Genomic DNA, 23,283 nt, shown 5'->3' with positions numbered 1-23,283 from the left:
AAAGGAAATTAAGCCAATGCAGCTTGCATAACAGTAGTGCACTATGAGTTTCATGTGCTGCTGTATTCTAGACCAGTTGTAACTTCTCAGTGGTCTTCAAGTGGTGTTGCAATAGTCCAACTAGGAAGTCCTCAAATACTATGAACAAGGCCTCTCTGTCCAGGAATAGGTGCAACTTCACATTTTGTAGTCAGTATCTTTATTGCCTGTTGTAATAATATCTTTTATGACAGTTGATAATATTGTAGGTTCATGACTTTTGACAATTTAGCTTCTTTGGGAAGCAATATTAGACAGTGAAGGAAAATAAGGCTGCCAGTAAAAATAATTTATGCATTTGATTTACTATACTGCAAGTGATTTTTAACCTTTTACAACATTTTGTAAATTAGCTATTCAGAATTAGTGTTTGAATGAATAAAAATGGGTTTCCCTTAAAGTCTGTTTCATAGAGGACTCCAATTAAGCTGTTGTGCTATTTATTAAAAGGCCAATTAAATTAATTTTATTTGTTATTAATGGTAGCTCTTTAGTTTCTATATATATATATATATGCTTATGAATTAAAATGAGGCAGGCTTCTCATTCCAGTATTTTGAGTTCTCCTGTAAAATAATGTCAAGCCTCTGGTTTCCCATTCCTAGAATCTCGGCGAATCTTATTACCTGTGGTCCTTCATCATATTCATCTTCATCTGAGACAACAAAAAGAGTTGCTTATCTGCTCTGGAATTCTTAGCAGTATCTTCTCTATCATCAAAACTAGCTCCGTGGTAATCTATGTCTATCATTCTGTCTTTCTATCATCTATCTTTCTTTCTGTCTATTTTTCTTTCTATCTTTCTATCTATCATTTATCTCTGAAGAATTCAAATGATATGTTATCTTTTGCAACATAGTATAGTTTGTAACCTACTTATCATCAGTATAAAGGATTATTGAAACTATGCATTTTTTTAACCTAAAGGACAGAAAATTGTGCACTAGTTATTATGCTTAATGAACTTTTCAAACATTTACTTGAGAGAATATATATGGCTGCTGCCCAGCCTATATAGAATTGTTCTACATCTTTAGCAGAATAATAAACATGATTAAAATTCTGGGTAACATAAAATCCAGACTATGATATGTCCTAGGCTCTTAAATAATTTCCTGATTTCCCCCTGCAAAATTATTCAACTTATTTTTGATAGATAGTATTGCTGAGCAAGCAAATAATGATAGAAATAATATTACATTGCTAAAATTGTTAATTTAATATATTCCCATCTATGTTCAAAGATGGCTGTTTAAGTAGAAACTTTAGCACTGATGTGGGTGTTCTGAAAATAGGTTTGGATTATAATATCTTAAAGACAGTATCAAACATATCCAAAGGAAGTTTAACAACCTCCAAAAATATTATGTTTGATAATATTCTAAAAGAGAGAGCTGGATATAATTCTAATCATAAGTTTTGTTTGTGAACAGGACTGAATGTAAAATATTAAGGTAATAAATTAATTGTCTTTAATTGGGTAATAGATTATTATAAGAACATTTGATCTAGGAGTACAAAATATCCATTATTGTAGATTTAAATAAATATGGTATTAAAAATAAGAAGGAGGGGCTTTATTATGATTATGAACAGAAAATTTGATGGAATCTGTGACTTCTTGGGATGCTCTATCTGGGACCGTAGGATTACATCATCATGGGTTTTAAAGATAAGAATGACTATTGGGCACTAAGCCTAGAATGAAATGGGTTACAATGCGTTTTTATATTTTAACCATTCTGACTTAAATGAAGACTCAATCATCCAGGCCAAAAGTATCTAAAAAGATTAAATCATGTTAACTAGATGAAAGTTTGTTCTAGTTGCCATGATTTAACTTTTTTAGATATCCTGACCTGGGTAATACATTTTTTTCCCTTTCTCGTTCTCCTTTCTTGTTTTTTACCTCCTTTAGAGGAAGTCTTGAAAGCAGGTTCTAGCCAAACCTGCTAGAAAAAAAGTGCAATTTTTATAATTTCCTCTAGGAGCATTTTATTAGTTGAAAAGTAGAGAAAAGCAAATTAAGAACTAGTAATATAATAATAAAATTAAGTGGCTCTATTTTCATGGTTTCCCTAAACCATGAAAACAAACAGTCATTGTCCTATAGTCCATCTTAACTTCTAGCCTATAATCCTAATCAGTGGTGGGTTGCCAATTTTTTAATACTGGTTCAGGCGCACTCCATGCGTGTGCGACCGGGGGGGGGGGAGAACCTCCCGCTGCTGCTACTACCGGTTCACCCAATCTGGGCCGAACTGGGAGCAACCCACCTCTGATCCTAATAGATTAATGAATGAACAGGCAGCCAAAAGCAAGTTCACAATTTTCATTTACATTTTGTAAGATGTTAACTCTTTATGTTCTGTTTACTATAGGAGACAGATGTAACTGAGGAGGTAGAAATGATGGTGGAGAGCCTCCTGGATGTACTATTACAAACTCTTCTGTCTATTATGAGTAAATCACAATCTCAGGAGGCGGTAAGAGGGCAGCGTTGTCCACAATGCACAGCTGAAATCACTGTTAGTAACTAACCATCAAGTTCTATCTCCTGCTTATCTAGCCTGCTCCCTTTCCCTATCCTCTCATCTCCAGTTTACTACATTTTTCGTTCATTCACTTTTTTGTGTTACAAAGCTAAAAATAACTGCCCTGAACTGTCAGGGTGAATCTAAGAACTTCAGCCATGCTGCTGTTAGTTTATTTAGCATATTATTGTAGGTTATATTTTTAATTATTTCTAAGACATTTGCTATAATAATTGAAAATAATTAGTGGGTACTTAAGTAAAAAAAAAACCTAATGACTGGAATCTTATATCATATTATTAGGAGTTGGATAGTGCATTGTGTGAACCTGGCATGTTATTTCAATCAGGCTTAAGCCATAACATGATTTTTTGTGAATCATTAGCATATTATGAGAACACTGCTATGTTTTGTTAATCTAAAATAGCATTTAGTATATAATATGAATCCAATCAAGGTTACCTGCAAAATGATAACAGTTTTACTTAGCTTTGAAAGACAGTTCATCCTGGATTCCCCACCCCCCGAAGCCACCTGACCACTCTCCACTCTGGCCTCAACTGAAATGAGAATTTTTTTATAAGGTACAAAACAATGCTGTATTGCATACATATATACAGCATATGAAGAGAGGAAAAGCAAATTTTCATCCTTTAATCCTCTAATTATTCTGTTTTCCATTTTTAATTTGATTTGCTGACTATTTGTTAGCCTCCATGGGTGAACTAGACAGTTTACTATGTGACCTATATCTACTTTATTATAAGGCTGTATTAACAAAATTAACAAAAAAAGTTTCAAAGTACAAACTTCCCATTGCCACTTTTAACTGCTTGATCCATTAGGGCAGGTCTTTTCTAAGTTTCTTTCTCTGACCAAGAAAGAGGATTCTTACCTCTTTTGCCTGTTTCCTTCTCCATTCCCCACATTCCGTTATGTGTCTCTTTACATAAACACTTTCTACATAGTAGGAATTTATTTTAAAAGTACAGACATAAGAAGAAGAATGGAGATAATTTTATAGTGTTTTATTTCATAAATATCACACCATTTTCAGTCCCTATACCTTTTTCCTGTACCTTAAAGTTAATTTTTTTATTTAGACTTGCGAATGATTATTCCACTAAAATAATTATTCTTTGAAATTAACAGGGGGAATATGTATCCTGTCTTTTGTCTCTACTTCGTCAGATGTCAGACACTCATTTTCAACATCTTCTGGAAAATTTCCAGAGTAAAGATGAGCTAAAGGTAAGATTATAAACACAGTCTAGTTATATTCCCCATTTGTGTTTTTGTGCTAATGTATATCTCATAGCTCTGGAAAGCTAAGAATGATCCTGGTTATAAAGATGCTTGTTTTTCTTTTGTCAGAGATTCAAATCCATTCCATATTATTTATTTTATCCTGTATATTTGATTGGGAATTGAGTCTATTGCACTCAATAGATATTTAAATTGCAGCTGATCCAGATACATACTGAGGTTGCAAATCAATTAGCAGTTAAATGTTCCTGTGACACCTGACATGCATAATTTTTGTTTGAAATAATTGAATCATTCGATAGCAATAGCACTTAGACTTATATATTGCTTCACAGTGCTTTACAGCCCTCTCTAAGTGGTTTACAGAATCAGCATATTGCCCTCAACAATCTGGGTCCTCATTTTACCGACCTTGGAAGGATGGAAGGTTGAGTCAACCTTGAGCCTGGTGAGATTCGAATTGCCAAACTGCTGGTAATTGGCAGTCAGCAGAAGTAGCCTGAAGTACTGCACGCTAATCACTGTGCCACCACAGCTCTTAGATTCAATAGAGTTGAATCTAATTATACTTACTGTATTTAAGCTAGAATCTATTTGATAAAATACTCATGCTTATTCTACTTTTGTATTATATTATTTCATTGGTGCTTCATGTTTTTGTTCTTTTGTTGTGTTTTTTTCTATTAATTGTAATTCCGCTTTCAGTGAATGGCCAAAGAATGATTTAAAGTACTTAATATTAAAATAAAAAATGTATTAAATATTTAATACTTTAACATATGAAGCAATATATCAATATTTTTAAAGGTTTTCAATTTGAGGTTGACTAAATATGGTGTTTTCCTGAAAATAAGACCTCCCTGGATAATAAGGTCAATCGGGCTTTTGAGCGCATGCCTAAAATAAGCCCTCCCTCAAAAATAAGCCTCCCTGGAAATATTGCAACACACTAGCAACCATGAGGTGACCACACTCACTGTACCTCAAAAATAATAAGACATCCCTGAAAATAAGGCCAAGTGCTTATTTTGGGGGTCAAAAGAAAATAAGTTCCTGTCTTATTTTCAGGGAAACACAATAACTTAAAAGAATTATCCTTGAATGTTTTAGTCTTGACTGTCATATATGTTATTTATCATAAAGATTCAGCATCTAGAAATTTGGAGTTTGATAGTGTTACTATGCTGGTGACATTGAATTTTATGATACCAGTGAGTTTGAGGAGATCTGAATGTACTCCTAGTCAATAATAGAACTATTTTAAAGAAACAAATTATAACCTAATCCAGGTACAGCACATACTGTATGCCCATTGTTATTAGGATGACTGATCATAAGGAAGCTTGGGCTTTCTTTTAAAAAAATATTATGTTCCCTTTGAAAAAAATGATTAGCAATTTGGAGATAGTGGATTTCAAGGGGCATCTTATAGAATACTTTTTCTTATCTTTGACTAGTGTGCAGCAGCTATGGCCTGAAGATGATTCTGATAATCTCCAAAATTCTTCTTTTATCTTTTATTTCTGCCTTTGAGTCAATTTTTGACAAGTTCCTAGAGCTTTCAAAAGTAGTTTGCCCTGGCCTTCTTCTTGGGGCTATTGGAGATAAATCTGTAAGCAATTTTTCATCTCATTTTTCAACTTACAACTTACTTTTTCTTTCCCTTGTTTAAGGTGCATGTTTGCTTCAAACTACATAGCTAGTAAAGTTTTAACATTGTTTTCTTGGTTTTTACTAGGAATTTCTTCTAAAGATTTTCTGTGTGTTTCGAAATCTGATGAAGATGAGTGTCTTTCCTCGAGATTGGATGGTGATGAGATTACTCACCAGCAAGTGAGTACTGATTCATTTTAAAATAGTTGAAATTTAGTAAAATCATGTACAATTTTTAAACAAATGAAGATTTTTTAAAAAAAAATTCAGCTCAATTAAATTTTTAAAGCACTTAGACCATTTTAGATATGCTCCATTTTTATTCTTCATTGAAACATACTGAGAACTAATTTTTTTGATAATGTTATTAAAAAATTAAATAAAGAAAATAAAATCTAATAATTGAAATAGAAGAAAGAAGAATGAAAAGGAAAGCAAAATCAAAAGTTAATGCTAAGGTAGATTTCAAAAATCATTTTATTAGATATGCTATTTTGACAGTATGGAATAGATATAAACATGTTGTGTTAAAAATACCTTTATGTTTGCCACCTGAAGAAGCACCTTATAGAAGAGAAATGATAACTAAACATATATATGACCTCTTTGAATTATCTTTTAAGGGGAAAAAAAACCACATTCTGTGTCTGAATAAATTCTTGTAGAATTATTTTCAATCTGCTAAAATGATTGTAAATAACTTATAATCACTGCTTAATAGTATCAATCTATAGGATGAGTGAATTGAGGATATAGCCATTCTATATCTTTGACTTGCAATTGATAGGTTAGCTGGAGCAGGAAAGTGGAATTATAATTTAGTGAATCCTTTTATCTTGTACATCTTATGCCTATAACTAGCAGAATGGGAAGTCAAGGCAGAGAATTGGGGTGTTGTGGATGTATTTTCCGTCTTGCTGACCAACATTCTCTATATCTGGGCTGTTTGAGACAGTTACCTATGTGGCAATACTTCATTGTTATTACAACAATTACAGCCAGTTTATGAAATGAAAATAAATATTGTGAACAACAGTAACAAATGCCCAGAATATCAACCCACTATAATTCAGTTCTTAATAGTAGCTATGAACAAAACCAATAGATGTGGGAGAAGTTATTATTTAGAAGTTTAGTGTGGTGTTAGGCTGTTTTAAGACATGGAATAATTTTAATTGGATAGATTTTTCAATAATTATTGGAATTGGAATCTATCTAAGGATTAGCTTTCCCTAGGGCAAATTATTAGATAGAAATGTTTGAGGCTGCCTTCATGTTCCTGATCCAGTGGATTGCCAATTTCTTAAATTATATATTAACCACTATTTTATCAATAAATATAAAAGAACATGATTTTCACTAAATTTAAACTTTCTGCATATTCTGTAAACACTACTATAATGTTCCTTTTGTTTTTATAGTGTGATAGTTACAACAGTGCAGTATCTGTCTGCAGCACTACATAAGAATTTCACAGAAACAGATTTTGATTTTAAGGTATTTTTGAAATTTCTTTATATTATTAAATTGTCAACATTGTATTTGTTTTACTATTAAATGACAACTAATAAAGCATTTGCACCAAAGTCCTCCAAGAGTGTTCAGATCTTTAAAATAAAAAAAATAAAAGAATGCAGATGGTCCTCATTTAATGACCACTTGTTCAGCAATTTTTCAAATGTATGACAGCACTGAATGAGCATAAGTATAATTAGCCCTTGTACTTACACCATCACGATATGTCTGTGCTCACATTATCCACATTTGCTTCCTACAAGCAAAATCAGTGGAAAAGCCAGCAGGAAGTTTTCAAATTGTGATCATGTAATTGCCTCATTTAATTACCGACAACAATTCACTTAACAATGGCTACCAGAAGTGCTAAAATTTGTGTTACTAAGCATTGCAGGCAATAGATTATGTGTGTCTACTCAGAGAGACATTTTGGAGAAGTGGTTAAGGCACCAGGCTAGAAACCATGTTGTAGTCCTGCCTTGGGCATAAAGGCAGATGAGTGACCTTGGGCTATTCACTTTCTCTCAGCCCTAGGAAGAAGACAATGGCAAGACCACTTCTGAAAAACCTTGCCAAAAAAACTTGTCCAGGCAGTCTCAGAGAATGGGACACAATTGAAAGGAAGGGCGGCGGTAGGGGGAATTCAGAGATAAATCCTATGAGTTTAGTAAACCAACTCCCAAAAAATGATGTAAATAATTGCAATACAAGTTTTTTAGTTTAGAAATTTTGTTTATAAAACTTCAAAAATTCTTGACAGTATAGTCTCTGTGGAGTAATACATATGGGATTCCTCACCTCAGATAGCTATAGTCTTTGCCTTTTGTGTGTGAATTTATAGAATTTTTATTATAATTATATAATTCACTTTCAGAAATTCAGTTATAGAATTATATTATGAAGTAGGTCTACTATGCATTGTTTATTGATGTGTGTGAAAGTGCCATATCATATGTACAGTATACAGAATGGACCATGAAACTACTATCATTATGTAATGACTGTATTTATTTGTTATAATCATTTGGCTTAGGTGTTTTCTGAGCAGATATGCAGAATATAAATATATCATTATAATAAATACATTGTCATTATCTCTGGTGCTTTTTAGAACAATCAGTTGACATTTATTAAAGATATACTAAAAAAACTAAATTGTACTGTATATGAGTTTTCAGTTAGTTGCTTCATTATTTTTCTATTTTCTAGGCCTGGAACTCTTATTTCAGCTTGTCAGTTTTATTTATCAACCAACCTAGCCTGCAGCTAGAAACATTTACTCCAGCTAAGCAGAAAAAGATTCTGGACAAGTAAGAATATATTAACTTAATTTTCATTCTCAGATGTTTGTTTTGAAAGTAAGGCAGTTGCTTTTTCCTCTGGTTCTTTTTTTTATAAGATGTAGTTTAATATTAATACTGCCAAATCTTATTTTACTTTAAAAATCCAAATATTCCATTTTTTTCCTTTGGATCTGTGTTTAATTTCCAGATATGGTGATATGCGTGTGATGATGGCATATGAGCTTTTTAGCATGTGGCAGAATCTGGGTAAGTTAATCTTTGAATAAACTGAGATTTACTCAGTTTAAGATTTATATTTCATCTAATAATAGCACAGTGCTAGCAATCTTTCATCCACCATTAAAGGAGTATCCAGAGCACCATAAGAACTGGATTAAACACACATTGGTACAACTTTACTAGAAATCGTTTTATAAAACAGAAGAATCATTTGTCCTTTGGGACTGCACACTATCACTAGATGATAGTTACCTGTATGCATACACATTTCCAGGCATAACTTATTCTATTCCTTTTTGGATTAATTCTTTATGGTAAGGATCTAGTTTGATTCATATCTGACTTCATTCCTTATTGACAGTTCTAGAATATTTTCCATTAGCAGGGAAGCTAAACAAAAAAGAGCGGGAAATGGGATGCAGAGGAAATGGTATTAAATAACTGCTTGGTTTTGTTGTTGTTCAGGGGAACATAAAATTCACTTTATTCCTGGAATGATCGGTCCTTTTCTGGGTGTCACACTTGTGCCACAGCTAGAGGTCCGCAACATTATGATCCCCATTTTTCATGACATGATGGACTGGGAACAGCGAAAAAATGGCAACTTCAAACAGGTAAAATGTCTCTTTGGCTCTTACAATGTTCATTTCTTACTTAAATGTTCATTTACAGAGTAGAAATAATAAGCATTTTGCTCCCAAACTATTAAGCGTATTTCAATAACCTCAAGATACTGCAACCATCACAAATAAATGCTGGTTGCCAAGTATCCATATTTTGACCATGGAGATACTATGATAGTCATAAGTGCAAAGGGCCGGAAGTAAGTCACTTTTTTCACCACTAATGAATCTTTGAATAGTTACTAAACAAATGATGGTAAGTTAAGAACTACGTATAGAATGTTCAGCAAAACTTCTTCCCATTTGAGTGAGACTTTTTCCAATCCCATTCTCTATTTTACTGTTTCCCATTCAGGTTGTTCTGAATTTTGGTTCAACTGTACAATAAATCCAGACTGAGAGTTGTACTCTTTCTCCTTTCAAGCTCTAATCTTAAAAGGGGACAGGATCCTGTCTCTTCTATTTTTATTTTTGTTAAGACTAAATAATGGGTTTAAATTTAGAATATATTCTCTCTCTGGAAAAAAATGGCAGAGAAACCATTCTTCTTTATGATCTCTGTATATCACACAAATATTTCTGCATTACAGAAAACAATTGCATTAAAGTTATTTATGGAGACTTTGATTTATGTGGGATACTTATAAGAGAGAAGAATTATAGAATCATAGGACTGAAGAGGTCCAATCCTATACCCAGAGCAGGAATCCTAATACGATCCACACAACTCCAAGCCTTGCTTGAAAACCTTCAGTGATAAGAGTATCCACAACTCCAAAAAGCTAAATAGCTACTACTACCGCTAAACAGATCTAAGTAAAGAATATATTATTTTAGAGTTTGGCTCTCCTCTGTAAAGCATCCATCCATTATTTCTTGTCCAACCTTCAGGAGCCATGGCTCCTAGCTTCCCTAGGATGGCCCTTAAGTATTTGAAGACTGCTATCAATCTTTTCTTCTTAAAGCTAAACATAACCTGTTGATTTAAGCATTCTTCATTGGTTTAGTTTCCAAGCTCCTTGTCATATTTGTCACTCTTCGTGCTCTTTCTGGGTCCTCATCCTATTTGTATTAAGGCAATCAGTAGCCCATATCCCAGATGCAGCATGGAGCAAAATTATCACTTCCCATGATCTTGACTCTATAGTTCTGTTAATTTGCCCAAGAGTGAAGGAGCTGTTTTAGCATCAGCATCACACTACTGGTTCAAGTACTAGACCTACCTCATCCATCTCCTGAGTATTATTACTAAACCATTGTTGCCTATCTTGTATCTGTTTTTCCTACCTATGTATAGAATTTACATTTCTCAACATGGAACTGTGTTTTGTTGGATATGGTCCAATATTCAAAACTACCAAGATCCTTTGGAACACTGAGTTTGTTTTCTAATGTGTTATCAGTCCTCACATTTGCATCATTTGCAGTTTTTTTGTACTCCTTCTAGCTTCCCATCTAAGTAGTCAAGATCTTCCACAGGATACTTGCCTCTCCATGTTGGCATAAAAGCATTCAAGAATCACATGCTGAGTCTGGTTCTTCAGTCAATTACAAATCCTTCTGCTAGCTAGTGGGATTATTCATCCCACTTTATTCCATTTTATCAAGGAAAAGGGTATGGTCAATATTATCAAATACCATTCTGGAATCTAAGTACACTATATTCACAGCATTTTCTTGGTCTACTAAATTAATCACTTCATCAAACAATGCAGTAAGATTTGTCTGGTATTACCTAGTTTTGACAAAACTATGCTGGCTTCTAGTAATCATTTTGTTCCTCTCTGGGTGCCTACAAAGCCAGGGTTTAATTATCTTTTCTAGAATTTATCATTTACTGATGTCAACTTAACCGGTCTTTAGTTTCCTGAATCAATGTTTTCCTTCTTTTTAAGAAAATGGGAACAACATTTGCTCTTCTATAATCTTCTGCATTTCTTCCAGAACAAACTTTGTTTTTAATCTTTTAATAGTTTTCAAAAATTACAATCAGTGTTCTGAAATTACATATGCTAATTTCGCAAACCCTGGGATATAATCCACCCAGTTCCAGACCCTTAAATTCATTCAAAATTAGAGGGGTTTTTTAAACCATTTTTTATTATGATCTTTCTCTTTTTATCCCAACACCCAGTGCAGTTTGGATCAGTCCTCTTTTCTTTTGCAAAACTACAGATACAAAATAGGAATTAAGCAGTCCAGCCTTTTCCTCATCCTAACCCTTACTTAGTATGATAATAATTGTGACTTGGATATCAACTTGTTTTATAGGAGGCCTTCAAACTGCACATCAAGTGAAAACCAGAATTGTAGCCTCACAAATCTATGATTTTCAGTCTCAGATTCCAAAGTAGGGATCTGCACAAAGCAGAAATTTGTTTTGTTTTAATCCAGAACAAATTATTGTACACAAAAAGATTTTGTTGAATAATCCTGAATTGGCTTTGTTTTCATAGAAACAACAAGCACATTTTGCATGAAAGAAAATTCAGAAGGATTTTGGAGAATGTTACAGTGATCTTACGGGATGAATGGCAAGGCTGGTTCCTGATACCTTTCTTTTGACTCCCTTTCAGCAACTTCCCATGCAACCAACCCACTCCATAGTCTTTTTAACCTCTTTTCTGCTGTGCATTCCCTCAGCTCCCACAGATATCTCAGGATATCATATTCCACCAGGCTGCCCATCACAATCTTCTTAGTAGTTCCTTCTCTGCTTACTCTGAATCACCACAGCATTATTCCTTGCTGCCTTCCCTTAGCAGCAGCAAAGTCCCAGATCAACATATCCCACCAGACAGACGATGCATAATCTTCCACGTACTTGGTTTTTTGTCCCTCTCTATAGCTGCCATTGATATACTGGCCTGTGCACTTGTTCCTTAATTGCAAGGCTTCCTTATTGTAGTAAGGACAGCCTCACAACATGCCATATCCCACTAGCCCACTTGTTCTCCAGATTTTCCAATACTTTCCCTTCCCTCTGTTTCCTCAACTGCTGCTGTGAATGTCCTCATATTTTTACTTTTCTTATATTCCCACATATGCTTTTGTCAGGAATAACTGCAGTTCAATCTATGGGTTTCCTTTTATATATAGATCAACACTTCCTAAACAAACAGTTCAAGCACAGAACAAGCAATTTTACAAGTCTTCAGGAATATTTCATACATTGCTATTGGCAAATATTCCAACTTTCAGATGTGACCCTCAATCTGCAATTATACTATTTTGATATAATCTGTTTTCATAGTCTGATTGACTTTTACTTGTACTATAAGCAACGTTCTCGGTTTTGTTTAAATTGTTGCCCCTGTGTCTTCAAATATCTCTCATCTTCCTAACTCCAGGATTTTCTTCCTTGCTCTCAATTCATATTATTAATCTGAATTATATTCCTATTTCTGTGGCATTGTCTGCCAAAAAAGTGGAATCCACTATATGCTAGAGAGATGAGTAGCACATTAGAATCTGTTTCTGTTTTTGCTTCTGAACTGTTATGCTTTTTCTTGATAATGCATTATTGGATACCTATTTTTTTCCAAAAGAAGAAAAATCAGAACAACTATTTCAAATGGCTCATTCCTTTTATTTGGAAAACAAGCAACAACCTGCTTCTGCCATAGAAACCATCACCAGAAATTAGAAAGCCTTAGTAATGTATAGAGATATAGATTTTGTTTTCTAAAGTGCTAGCTTCAGTTATAGTTGAGACTTCCCCAGGAAATTCTAGCCAGAAACTTTCAGCATCAGCTGAAAAAGAGAGCTAAATACTGGATGCTAGGTAAAAGAAACATTACTTCTCAGCTTCTTTGGAATTTTCTAGTGCTGACTGTGAAGCTTGCATATCATTGTGATTTCTCAAGAGGTTTCTTTTGAGATGGAAAGCATTTATTTTTCAAAGGATTATAAACAAGCTGTGCTGTAATGACCTTGGCTAGATCAATAGCCTTCTATCCTTATGTTTAGCACAAAGGATACATTCCAAAATGGAAAACCTTTCTTTTAATGAAGGAGCCTTGGTTAATACACATACTTTGACAGTAATGTGTTGAATAGGATAAAGGAACTAAGAACTACAAGATAGAAGACGAGCTTTTTATTTCAACCACAGCATTCCTATGTATGTCCTGGTTCTAGTTTCCAGATGCCAAAAGAGTTTGGTCAGTCTTCACATCAGAGTCATCTTATTTTTCTACCTGCAGGGCTTGAAGTCTTCTTTTGCCTCCTCAAAATTCAAGAGGGCTCCCCACAGCAAATCAACAGAGTTGTAAGCAATATTTTTTATTATGATGTAGTCCCATCCCAAAAATAAGATTCTCATTCATTTCAATCACAGACTATGGTATTCTGCATATCAGTGACCCATATTACACCAGGAAAGTACATATCTAAGTAAGCTGATAGGGAAGACGGACAGGAGTTTCCCTGGATAGTTCAACAGAGAGAAAAGAGAATAATGGCCAGGATGCTTTGTGTGCTAAGATGTGGGATCTCCTGAATTGTTAGGAGTACTGGGGGGATATTCTGAGAGTTGCTCATGGTGGGTAACTGAGTGTATGCTTCCTTTTGCCAAGTTAGTAGAATCTGTCTGGCAGCATGATGATGAGTTCACTAAGTAAATGAACACAAAAAGGTAATACAGAGCTAAAATAGAAATCTCTAACAATCCCTTTTCTATATAAGCAGTGTAAATTTGGAGCCTGAGAATGAAACAAAAAAGAACAGTGCCCGAGAAAGGAACAAGAAAAAAGTAAACAAACATCAGTAAAAAATAAAAGCTTTTCTACTTGTATGCCCTGTGGAGCAAATCTAAAGCTGACTGGACAGAAATTTGAAGCTATGGCCTGTAATGTTAGTAGTATATTTATATTCCTACCTAAAAACACCCTGGCATATTTTTACAGCAGCAGCCTTTGCAACAGTATTTGAAGAAAAAGTCAAAATGATTGGAGCATCAAAAGGCAAATTTGGAGCCAATAAAAAAAAAATGATGATGTGCTGGTCCAAAAAATATGAGGCTCTAGAACAAAAGACAGTAATGGAGTATTCTCATTAAACAGCAGACAAAGAGCAAATGCAATGTGTTAGGGTATCAATAAGAAACACGAGATAGGTGATATTGCTGCAGTTTAGTTTTCTGGCCTTGCTGATGAAAAACTGTTGCGCATTCAGAAATAAAAAAGAGATGCTGCAGAGCAGGAGACAGGATGATGGGCAAGGAGGATGTAACTGTACACTATAAAAAACAAAGAAAAGATTCATGGCACTTTAATAGTTTATCTCTAAAAGAAACTAAAGCAAATGTATGCTTTAGTAACTCATAAGGTATGCTATCTAGCAACAGCAAAATTCAAGGAGGCAATGGAATAGTTGCCAAAATAATTACTGTTTTTTGCCAATACATGTGGGAACAAATTATATTTCAAAAAGCAGCTATAACCATATTTCTAAGAAGTTTGAAAAACTCAGAAGGAAGCTCAAGAAACTGGAAGATCAGGTTGTATTTTTATCCTGATCTATGGAAGAGAACCAGAAAGGATACAAAGAATAAAAACTTAGAAGTCAGTGTCTAACCATATGAATGGAGAGATTTGATTTCTGGAGCCACATTCTGTTTTATTTAGATGGTAGAATTACTGACGTGGGCTGTACTTCATAGAAACTGAAAAAAATACGTAAACCCTCTTAAATCATTTGAAAGAAAGTTTGAAAGGAAGAAAAGAAAATCTGAAAAAAGATGGACTTACAGAGGTCATGGCCATCATTGTCTTTAATGCACTAATGTATAAGAAATAATGTTCTTCAGTTACATTCCTGGTACAGAAAGTCAAATATAATTTAATATTAACGTGTAACGGAGACCTGATGGGATGATATCAATGACTGGAATATAGTAACCAAAAGAGATATATTCAAAAGGAGCAGAAGCAAAAAGAAGTCAGGTGTAGATATGCTGAACATTAAAAATAATCATTCTTATTCAAAGAATGGCAATGCTGCTGATATCATTTCAGCTAAAATAAATTGAGAAACAATTCAAGACAGCATTATTTTCTATTCTTTCTCTCCCAACCAAGGGAAAAATGCAGGTAATATTTCCCAAAGGCAAGCTGTCATTAACATCAGGGGAGAAACCATTGTGTTAACATTTCTTCAGAAAATGCCTGGCTTTTTATTATTGCTGTTGCTGGCAATATTTTCTTTCAAAGAGTAAGGCACAAGATCAGATATTTTTGATTAGATTCTAATCATTTGGAATCCTTGTTGAGGAAGTGGAAGTAACAGTAATATTGAGGAAAAGTTAGCACGTAATGCTGGAGTTCCGAATTTTTGATTTGAAGAAAATTGAAAACTGAGCATTATTTTCTCCAGATATATTTCTCCAACATATACTCCAGATTTTGAAAAATGTATAGTATTTTAATAACAGAGCAGTGGCAAATACAATACCATGATAGGAAATGCTGATGGGAGAAGAAGCTCTAAGAATGAGGGAGTTCTATAGAAGGAGATATTAAAAGCAATTACAAACAATTCCAGTTAGAAGAAAACAAAGTGGAAGACAGCCAAAGTAACTAGCATGGCTATGCAAAAGACTTACTGAATATTTGAAGGAAATAATAGCATATATAGAAAATGAAAAGCGAAATGAAAAGATCACAAAAAAAGCATACAGAGTGATAGTCCAAATATGCAGAACTGGAATCAGAAAAATGAAAGCTCAGAATTAGCAAAAGGGTTAATGAAGAAATTTAAGAATAACAAAAGACATTCTCAAAATATTTTTTAAAAATCAAACCAGATTCCAAATAAAGGCATCAACATTCAAACATGTAATAGGCAGGGCTACTCAAATCTGATTTTGATTAGATCTCCATCGAAGAATGCTGCACCAGGAAATTTCTGAAGATCAGGACAAAGGGTCAGGATTGAAGATTGAGACTAATAGAAACATGGTCATGGAATGCTTCTCAGAGACTTGGTAAATAGATAAAAGTACCATATCAGTGGAGAAAAGCAAACATTCCTGCCTTTAAATGAGAAAAAGGAATGTCTCGGAAATTAAACTCCAATTAGTTTAACATTAGTCTCAAGAAAAGGAGAAGATCAAGGAGTTGTTGATCTGTAAACATGTTGAAAACAATGCTAAAATTACCAGATATTAGCATGGATTTGTCAAGAACAAATCTTGCCAGACTAATCTTATCTCATTTTTTGATTGGGTCACTTCCTTAGCAGTGTCACAATTTACCTTGATTTCAGCAAAGCATTTGATAAAATGTGACACACTATCACATATTTTAGATGTTTTATATATGTACACACACACACACACACACACACACACACACACACACACACTATGCCATCCAATCCATGCTAATTAAGTGAGGATTGGATGGCATGACAGTTAAGCTACAGTGAATACAGGAGATACCTGTAGTATTTATGAAAAACATCTTGGAATATTAGTTAATTGAAAATATGAACCACCAGTAAATAGTGGCTACAAGCCTGGAAATGTAATTTCAGGTTGCAGCAATGGAGATTTCCAGATTACAGGAAATAACCATTCAATTTTATCCTACTTTGATCACTCTCACCTTGATTACTGTATCTTTTTGAGCCAACATACTTAGGAAAGTATTCTGTGATATTGGAACAGGTTCAGAGAAAGGATGATAATCAGAAACTAAGTCCTATAAAGAGAGATTGAAGGCGATGGTTAACTTTAGTCATTCAGAGTATGGGGTGGGATTGGGAGTATGATAGCCATTTTGAAATATTTGAAACAATGTCACATAGAAGGTTAAGTTCTGTTCATGCTCATTCCAGAATGCAGGACATGGAATAATGCAGGGCTCCCACACCGACTACTGGGCTGTGGCCTATTTGGAACTGGGACATGAGAGGCAGGCGAATGTTCGTGTGTAGCTCCACTCACATGAGTGCCGCCCCAAATGCTTCTCTTATGTGTGAGTGGAGTGCTGGCCCACTGTTCAGCAGCCCAATGCCCCCCCCCCAAAAAAAACTGTCATCAAGCTGTCTGCTCCCAATACTCCAAAAGCGGAGCAGTGAGAGCAGAGGCTGAACGGGATAAGTGCACCCTGCTCAGTTTTGCTGACTCACTGAGCTTACCTGCATAAGACACCTGCTTCAGTGAATTAGGTGTTTTTGGGCAGCCTCTGTGAGTCTGAAGGAGCAAAGACCGCGCCCCCAAAGGCTTTTCTTCTCCTCATCAAAAGCTTTTGCAAACGCTTTTGGGCTGTCCGTCCCTTTACAAAAGTTTTTGGCACGGAGAAGCCTCAAGGAGCGCAAAACCGCATCCCAAAGGCTTCTTTTCTCTTTTGTGAGCGGAGTTGCGTGTGTGCATGTGCATGCACACCACTACACCACTTACACTGGTTCCCCTCTTCCCGATCAGCTGGACCACCAAGTCGCGAAGTTTGGGGACTGCTAGAATAATGGATTTAAATTACAAAAAAGCAATTTCAGTTGAAAGTTTTAAAAAGTGTCCTAATAGTTAAAACAGTTCAACAGTGGAACCAATTAACCACAAATGTGGCCTCTTCCAACTCTTTGATTCTAATTAAGTGTTAATTATAAAACACTCATGCCACATAATTTAATATATTTTCTTCTCTTAGTATTTTCTGGCAGCTATTCCTTGCCATATCAAGAAACAGATTTCCAGTTTTGAATAAAGGTGCCATAAAATAATGCATTCCTTCAAGAAATACTTCACAGTTCTGAAGTGAGATGCGGGTATCAAATCCTAGATCTCAGATGGTTACAGTGACACAATATACTACTGTCAGTGACTTTGGTTTGCGACTTGAGGCCAAAAAAATCTTTAAATTCTATTCACCCTGGTTTCTCTCACTTAATAGGTTCAGTATTGATTTTCTTCTGTTAAATTTTGTACTTTCATTTTTGTACTCTAATTTTTGAGTTTGTCTTTTCCTCTGGAGCTTAAAAATGTAGGATCACTTTTTCTCCTGCAACCTTCCATAACTGTAACATATATATGTAAGTGAGATTGTCATATCTTCTAGAACTTCTCTCCACTTTCCTTTGTCATAAATGTAATTTTCTTGCACAAACATGCAGAGCAGACTGCCTATTCATGGTCTGTGATGACCATGTCAGGCATGATTTCCAACATTGTTCCAAGTGCTCATAGGTACTTATTTTTGTTCAAAAATATATAATTTATATTTATATTATACAAATGAAAATAAAGATAATATGGAAACGGGAGGAAAAAGAAGGGGAAAAGGAGTGTAGGGTAAAAGGAGAAAGAAAAAAAGCAGTACTTCCATTTTTTTTGGTGCAGAAAAAAAAATAAAGTTGCAACCTCTGTTTTTATTTCTGCACGTTTAGTGAATATTATACATTTCTCTAACAACAACCTAATCAGCAAAACACAAAGTCAAAATTTATTTATTTGTTCTGAACACCAAGTTTAGAAGAGGGTTTTAACTAGAAACAAAACTAGATTCATTCTTTTCTTTAATTAAAACAGTTAATTTTTCCATCTCTGCCAGCTCCACCACTTTTTCCATCCATTCGTCCATTGTAGGAATTGACATATTTTCCCACTTTAGCATATACAGAATTCTCGCTGCAATCAACATACATAATAACAAAGTTCCAATTTTTTCAAGATCCTTATTCAATAGTCCCAGAAGAAAAACTTGGTTCCAGTTTTATGTTAAAACAAAGGCTCTTCTGAATCAAAGCATAATCTGGCCTCAATATTTCTTCATTTTATTACAAGTCCACCAAAGATGATAAAAAGTACCTTCTTTACAATTATATTTCCAATAGAAACGTCTTTGATAGACATTAGATACCAGCAATGTATTATTTTGTAAACATTTTCTTTCAGATTATAATCCAGTATAAATTAGAAACTATTTATCTATATAGGAATTTATCTTTTTTTCCTTTAAAAATATATAACCTTCTGTCCCAGGACAAGAAAAGAATCAATATCCTTTCTTAGTGGTTTGCTCTGGCACTCACAGCACTGAATTATTCATGTGTTCAACAAATGTGATTCAAGTTGTTTGAAAACTTTTCTGAAAGTTCTACATATCTTTAAAATGAATTCTCCCCCCCCCCTTGAGTTATGCTTTGTGCATTCTTTGCTTTATTTATTTGTGAGCACCTTTAAAATATATATATATATATATTCCAGACTTTGAAAGCTTTCTCAGTCCCAGGTTATTTGATTGAGAGTTCTGGATATCATTCCTCTTTAAATGTACTGTATTCCTTTAAAAATATTTACATTTGAGAAAATTATCTATAGAACATACCAACTTCCATCCTCCACTTTCAAGTGCATACTTGGAACCTGTGCTTTCAATATCCATGTTTGCACCTATTGAATATTAGGCTAATTACTTTGTTTTTAGTTTTCTGTTTCTTTTTCCATTAAGAAAGCCTTCTTCAGACCAACTGCTTCCATATCTGGTCTTAATTAATTTTGTTATCTCAAGATGGATAGCCTCACTTGCTAATGATTGTGCAATTCACTCACTCATACACATACACTTGACTTCACTAAAACATTATGCTATTAAGTTTTGTTCACACTTTGATTGTGCTGTGTTCCTTCCAAACTTGATTATGCTTCTCAAAGTTTCTTTACATTTCTTGAAAATCAGATGGGTTTAGAGTTTTATATCCTATCTATGACTCTATCCACAAAACGCTGTTCATAAGATTTGCTCATTGATTGTGAAATACCACTGAACTGAAATAATCTTCCATTAGGGACCAGAATACTAGAATAATGGTGATTTCTCCAGCATTTTTCAATAGATTCACTCTTTGATATGTGCAGGACCAGTCATCAAATTTTCATATGCCATAGTTATCTACACCTATGATAATGGCATTGATCGTGATATTCTGTCTTGTCTCCTGTGCTTTAATTTATATTTGTCCTCCACAAATAAGTTCATTATTCACCCATGTAAGTGATGCACAGAGAACATGATTAAAGGTAAGTTGTATATGTGTAACTTGAAACTACAAATAGCAATTTTCTATTCACTCAACTAGTTACCTCCTTTCTAAAGTTCTTGTTATTTTCATATATTTGTATCCACTATATTGATGGACAAACTGAGGAGAATATGTAGTAGTACTTCTAGGATCATAAAATATGATATTTCTAAGGAATTAAGGGGATCATGTAGAACAATGTTTAAACATTTGTGAATTCTATTGAATTGCATTAATATAACCTGAAATGTGATCCGTTCTCTACCCAAGGCCTAAAAATAGATAAAGAGAATTCAGTTAAACAAATGAGTCAAATACATTATTTTTGTTTATTGAGAAAAATCATCCAAATCTACTTATATGTATGGTAAATGTTTATTTTTGTTTGTTTGTTTGTTTTTCACATATCTGAACCTCCCATTTCCCGCAAAGAGGAACTCTGGGCAATTTACAATAAAATGGCAAAATATATAAAAATTAAAATGTTAAAATTAAAGTTTTAGTTTTTAAATTATAAAATGAGAAAAGGATAATTAAAACCTGTTAAAAACAGGGAGGGCTCTCATGGCACAAACCAATCCTATGATTGGGTGCTCCTTGGGTTCCCCATGTGAGACTGCAGACTATTTTAACTCCTTTTTGGAAGGCCAGGAATGTAAGGCTTGCCTCATCTCAATATCCTCCAGAGAATATTCCACAGGACAGGGTAACAACAGATTGCAAATTGGAATTCTTTAAATGACGGCTATACAACACACCTTCCCTGTGTGACTGGGAGGGATGGGCTGATGTAATGGGCTAGTTCTATAGGTTCCCTGGTCCCAGGCCATGTAGGGTTTTACAAGTCAGTATGTGAGCCTCTAAGATTATTAGCTCATTTGAAGGGGAGGGTAGATCAAATGTTTTAAACAATTGAATGATAATTAGATTTGAGTATGGGAATTCCTGTCTTATTTATAGAAAAGAATTCACTATCAAAAGCTGACCTTTTCAACCCAAGTTTGTAGAAATATGTCATGGCTCAGACAATGACTTCCAGAAACCAGATGGAAAAAGTTAACAAAATGATTTCCAAAATGTTTGGACTCTACCAATCCACTCTCAGATGGACTTGTAGAAAGGGAGACAATTCAATATCATTTTACCCTCCTCAGGAGTGGTCAGTCAACCAACATCACACCTAATGCAAGGCATGTAATATTCCAGGAGATTGCAAACAAGCCGAGCATATGCATAACATATAAGGAACTTGAGACCCCTTTTGCATTGATGTTGATAAGCATTCATGAAACCACTATCAAAAGAACAACAAGCAGTAATTGTATGCCTGGCAGGGTTGAAAGGAAAATGCCAGTACTCTCCAAAGAGAACATTGCTGCCCAGTTACAGTTTGCAAAAGACCATGTTGATAAGACAGAAGGCTATTGGAAAAATATTCTGTCAATGGATGAGAGCAAATTAGAAAGGAAAACGGCAAATACTGTAATAGAATGTGCAGTTGATCTTGGGGAATGAGGATAAGAGATGCTGCCTAAAAACGAGGTGGCGCAGTGGTTAGGGTGCAGTACTGCAGGCCACTTTAGCTGACTGTGATCTGCAGTTCAGCGGTTCAAATCTCACCGGCTCAAGGTCGACTCAGCCTTCCAGCCTTCCAAGGTGGGTGAAATGAGGACCCGGACTGTGGGGGCAAGTTGCTGACTCAATTTGCTAAAAAAAATTGTAAACTGCTTAGAGAGGGCTGAAAGCCCTATGAAGCGGTATATAAGTCTAATAAATAAATAATAAATAAATAAACAATCAAAAGGAGAGAGGCAGGACCCCCAGTGGATTAATAGAGGAAGAAACTTAGGAAGGACTCATCCTAATGGATCAAGCAGTTAAAAGTTTTGGCTGGAAGTTTGTATTTTCAGACTTGCAAGATTCTATTAATATAGCTTTACAATAAAGTAGATTTAGCTCATCTGGACATGGTTCCTACCTGGGAGGGGTATCATAGTCACCAAGTCAAATTTTAAAAATGGAATAAAGGATAACCTGAGGACTAAAAGTAGAATTTGCTTTTTCTCTTTTCAGTGGAAAATATTTTTATCTTGATAACAATCTTGCAAGTCTCCTACTCTCTTTCAGAAAGAGGAACTTCAACACTGGCCCCTGATCCTTATTACAACACTAACAAGAAGTACATGTACAGATAACAGAATTCCATTATACAACAAATTCAGCAACTAGGGTAGAATTTGCCTCAACCCATGGCAGCACAAACAGATAGCAGCTTAACTAATGATTCTGCATTCTCATGGGAGCTTGCCAGAGATTCTGGCGAGAACAGGATCAGTTATGTACTTTTGTTGCTCAGTGTGAGATGTTTATGGCAGACAGATTAGTGGAGTTTTCCATTGATTGCACCAAAGTAACTTGGTGCTCAGCTTGCTGAATGAAACACCAGCCAAGTGGGTGATACTGTTAATTGAGGGGAACAATCCAAATGCAAGAACCATTATCAAGACTTTTTCTACACCCAAGAGACACTTTAGGGATATCATACAGAGAATCACAGAGGCCTGACCGATGACCTGAGAGTTGAGTTGATGAGACAAAGCTCTCTAATTACCCTGGAAGAGCTCTATTACCTTTGTATAATTATAGATGCCTAACTGGAAGAGTGGAGGCAAGGAAGAAATGGAAAAGAAAAAGGAACGTACAGTTTGTCTTCCCTCCTAGCACCCCTCCCAGTGACCTCTTCAGAATCCAAAGTGGGAGAGCACATACAAATTAGAGCAGCAAGATGATCCCTGACATTGAAAGGGACAATGCAATAAGATGCAGAACTTTAGATTTGTGGAGATTGAAGCCATCAAATGTGCAGCCCAGTCAACAATACTTCCAAAGTTATAATAAACAATAATGGGGACAAAGGACAGCCCTGTCTTGTACCTTTTCCAATTTGAAAAGAGTCTGTTAAACTTCCGTTGACTATGATTTGTGCTGTTTGCTGTTGGTATATTGCTTTAATTGACTGTAAAAAATTATCTCCTATCTGCATTTTTTGCAATATCTTCAACAGAAATTGCCAGTTAACTTGATCAAAGGTCTTCTCAGCATCCAAAA

At 34.7% G+C, this 23,283-nt stretch overlaps 1 protein-coding gene across 8 annotated transcripts in view; it reads left to right on the top strand.

Annotated features, from left to right (window-relative positions):
- The window catches only part of DOCK3 (dedicator of cytokinesis 3), a 201,292-nt gene that overhangs the window by 112,200 nt on the left and 65,809 nt on the right, over nucleotides 1-23,283 (top strand). For all 8 annotated transcript variants that reach the window (XM_087709232.1, XM_087709235.1, XM_087709231.1 and 5 more), the window contains 8 exons: nucleotides 645-772; nucleotides 2,421-2,567; nucleotides 3,726-3,824; nucleotides 5,578-5,672; nucleotides 6,914-6,989; nucleotides 8,217-8,317; nucleotides 8,499-8,557; nucleotides 8,996-9,144. In XM_087709232.1, the coding sequence (XP_087565358.1) occupies nucleotides 645-772; nucleotides 2,421-2,567; nucleotides 3,726-3,824; nucleotides 5,578-5,672; nucleotides 6,914-6,989; nucleotides 8,217-8,317; nucleotides 8,499-8,557; nucleotides 8,996-9,144 (854 nt within the window). The remainder of the gene's footprint in view (nucleotides 1-644; nucleotides 773-2,420; nucleotides 2,568-3,725; nucleotides 3,825-5,577; nucleotides 5,673-6,913; nucleotides 6,990-8,216; nucleotides 8,318-8,498; nucleotides 8,558-8,995; nucleotides 9,145-23,283) is intronic.

The sequence above is a fragment of the Thamnophis sirtalis genome, unplaced genomic scaffold, assembly GCF_051295495.1.
Source record: "Thamnophis sirtalis isolate CommonGarterSnake01/CBP01778 unplaced genomic scaffold, rThaSir2_p1.2 scaffold_3, whole genome shotgun sequence".
Taxonomy (NCBI): domain Eukaryota; kingdom Metazoa; phylum Chordata; class Lepidosauria; order Squamata; family Natricidae; genus Thamnophis; species Thamnophis sirtalis.
Note: the sequence above shows the minus strand (reverse complement) of the source record. Positions and strands in the feature narration are given on the sequence as shown.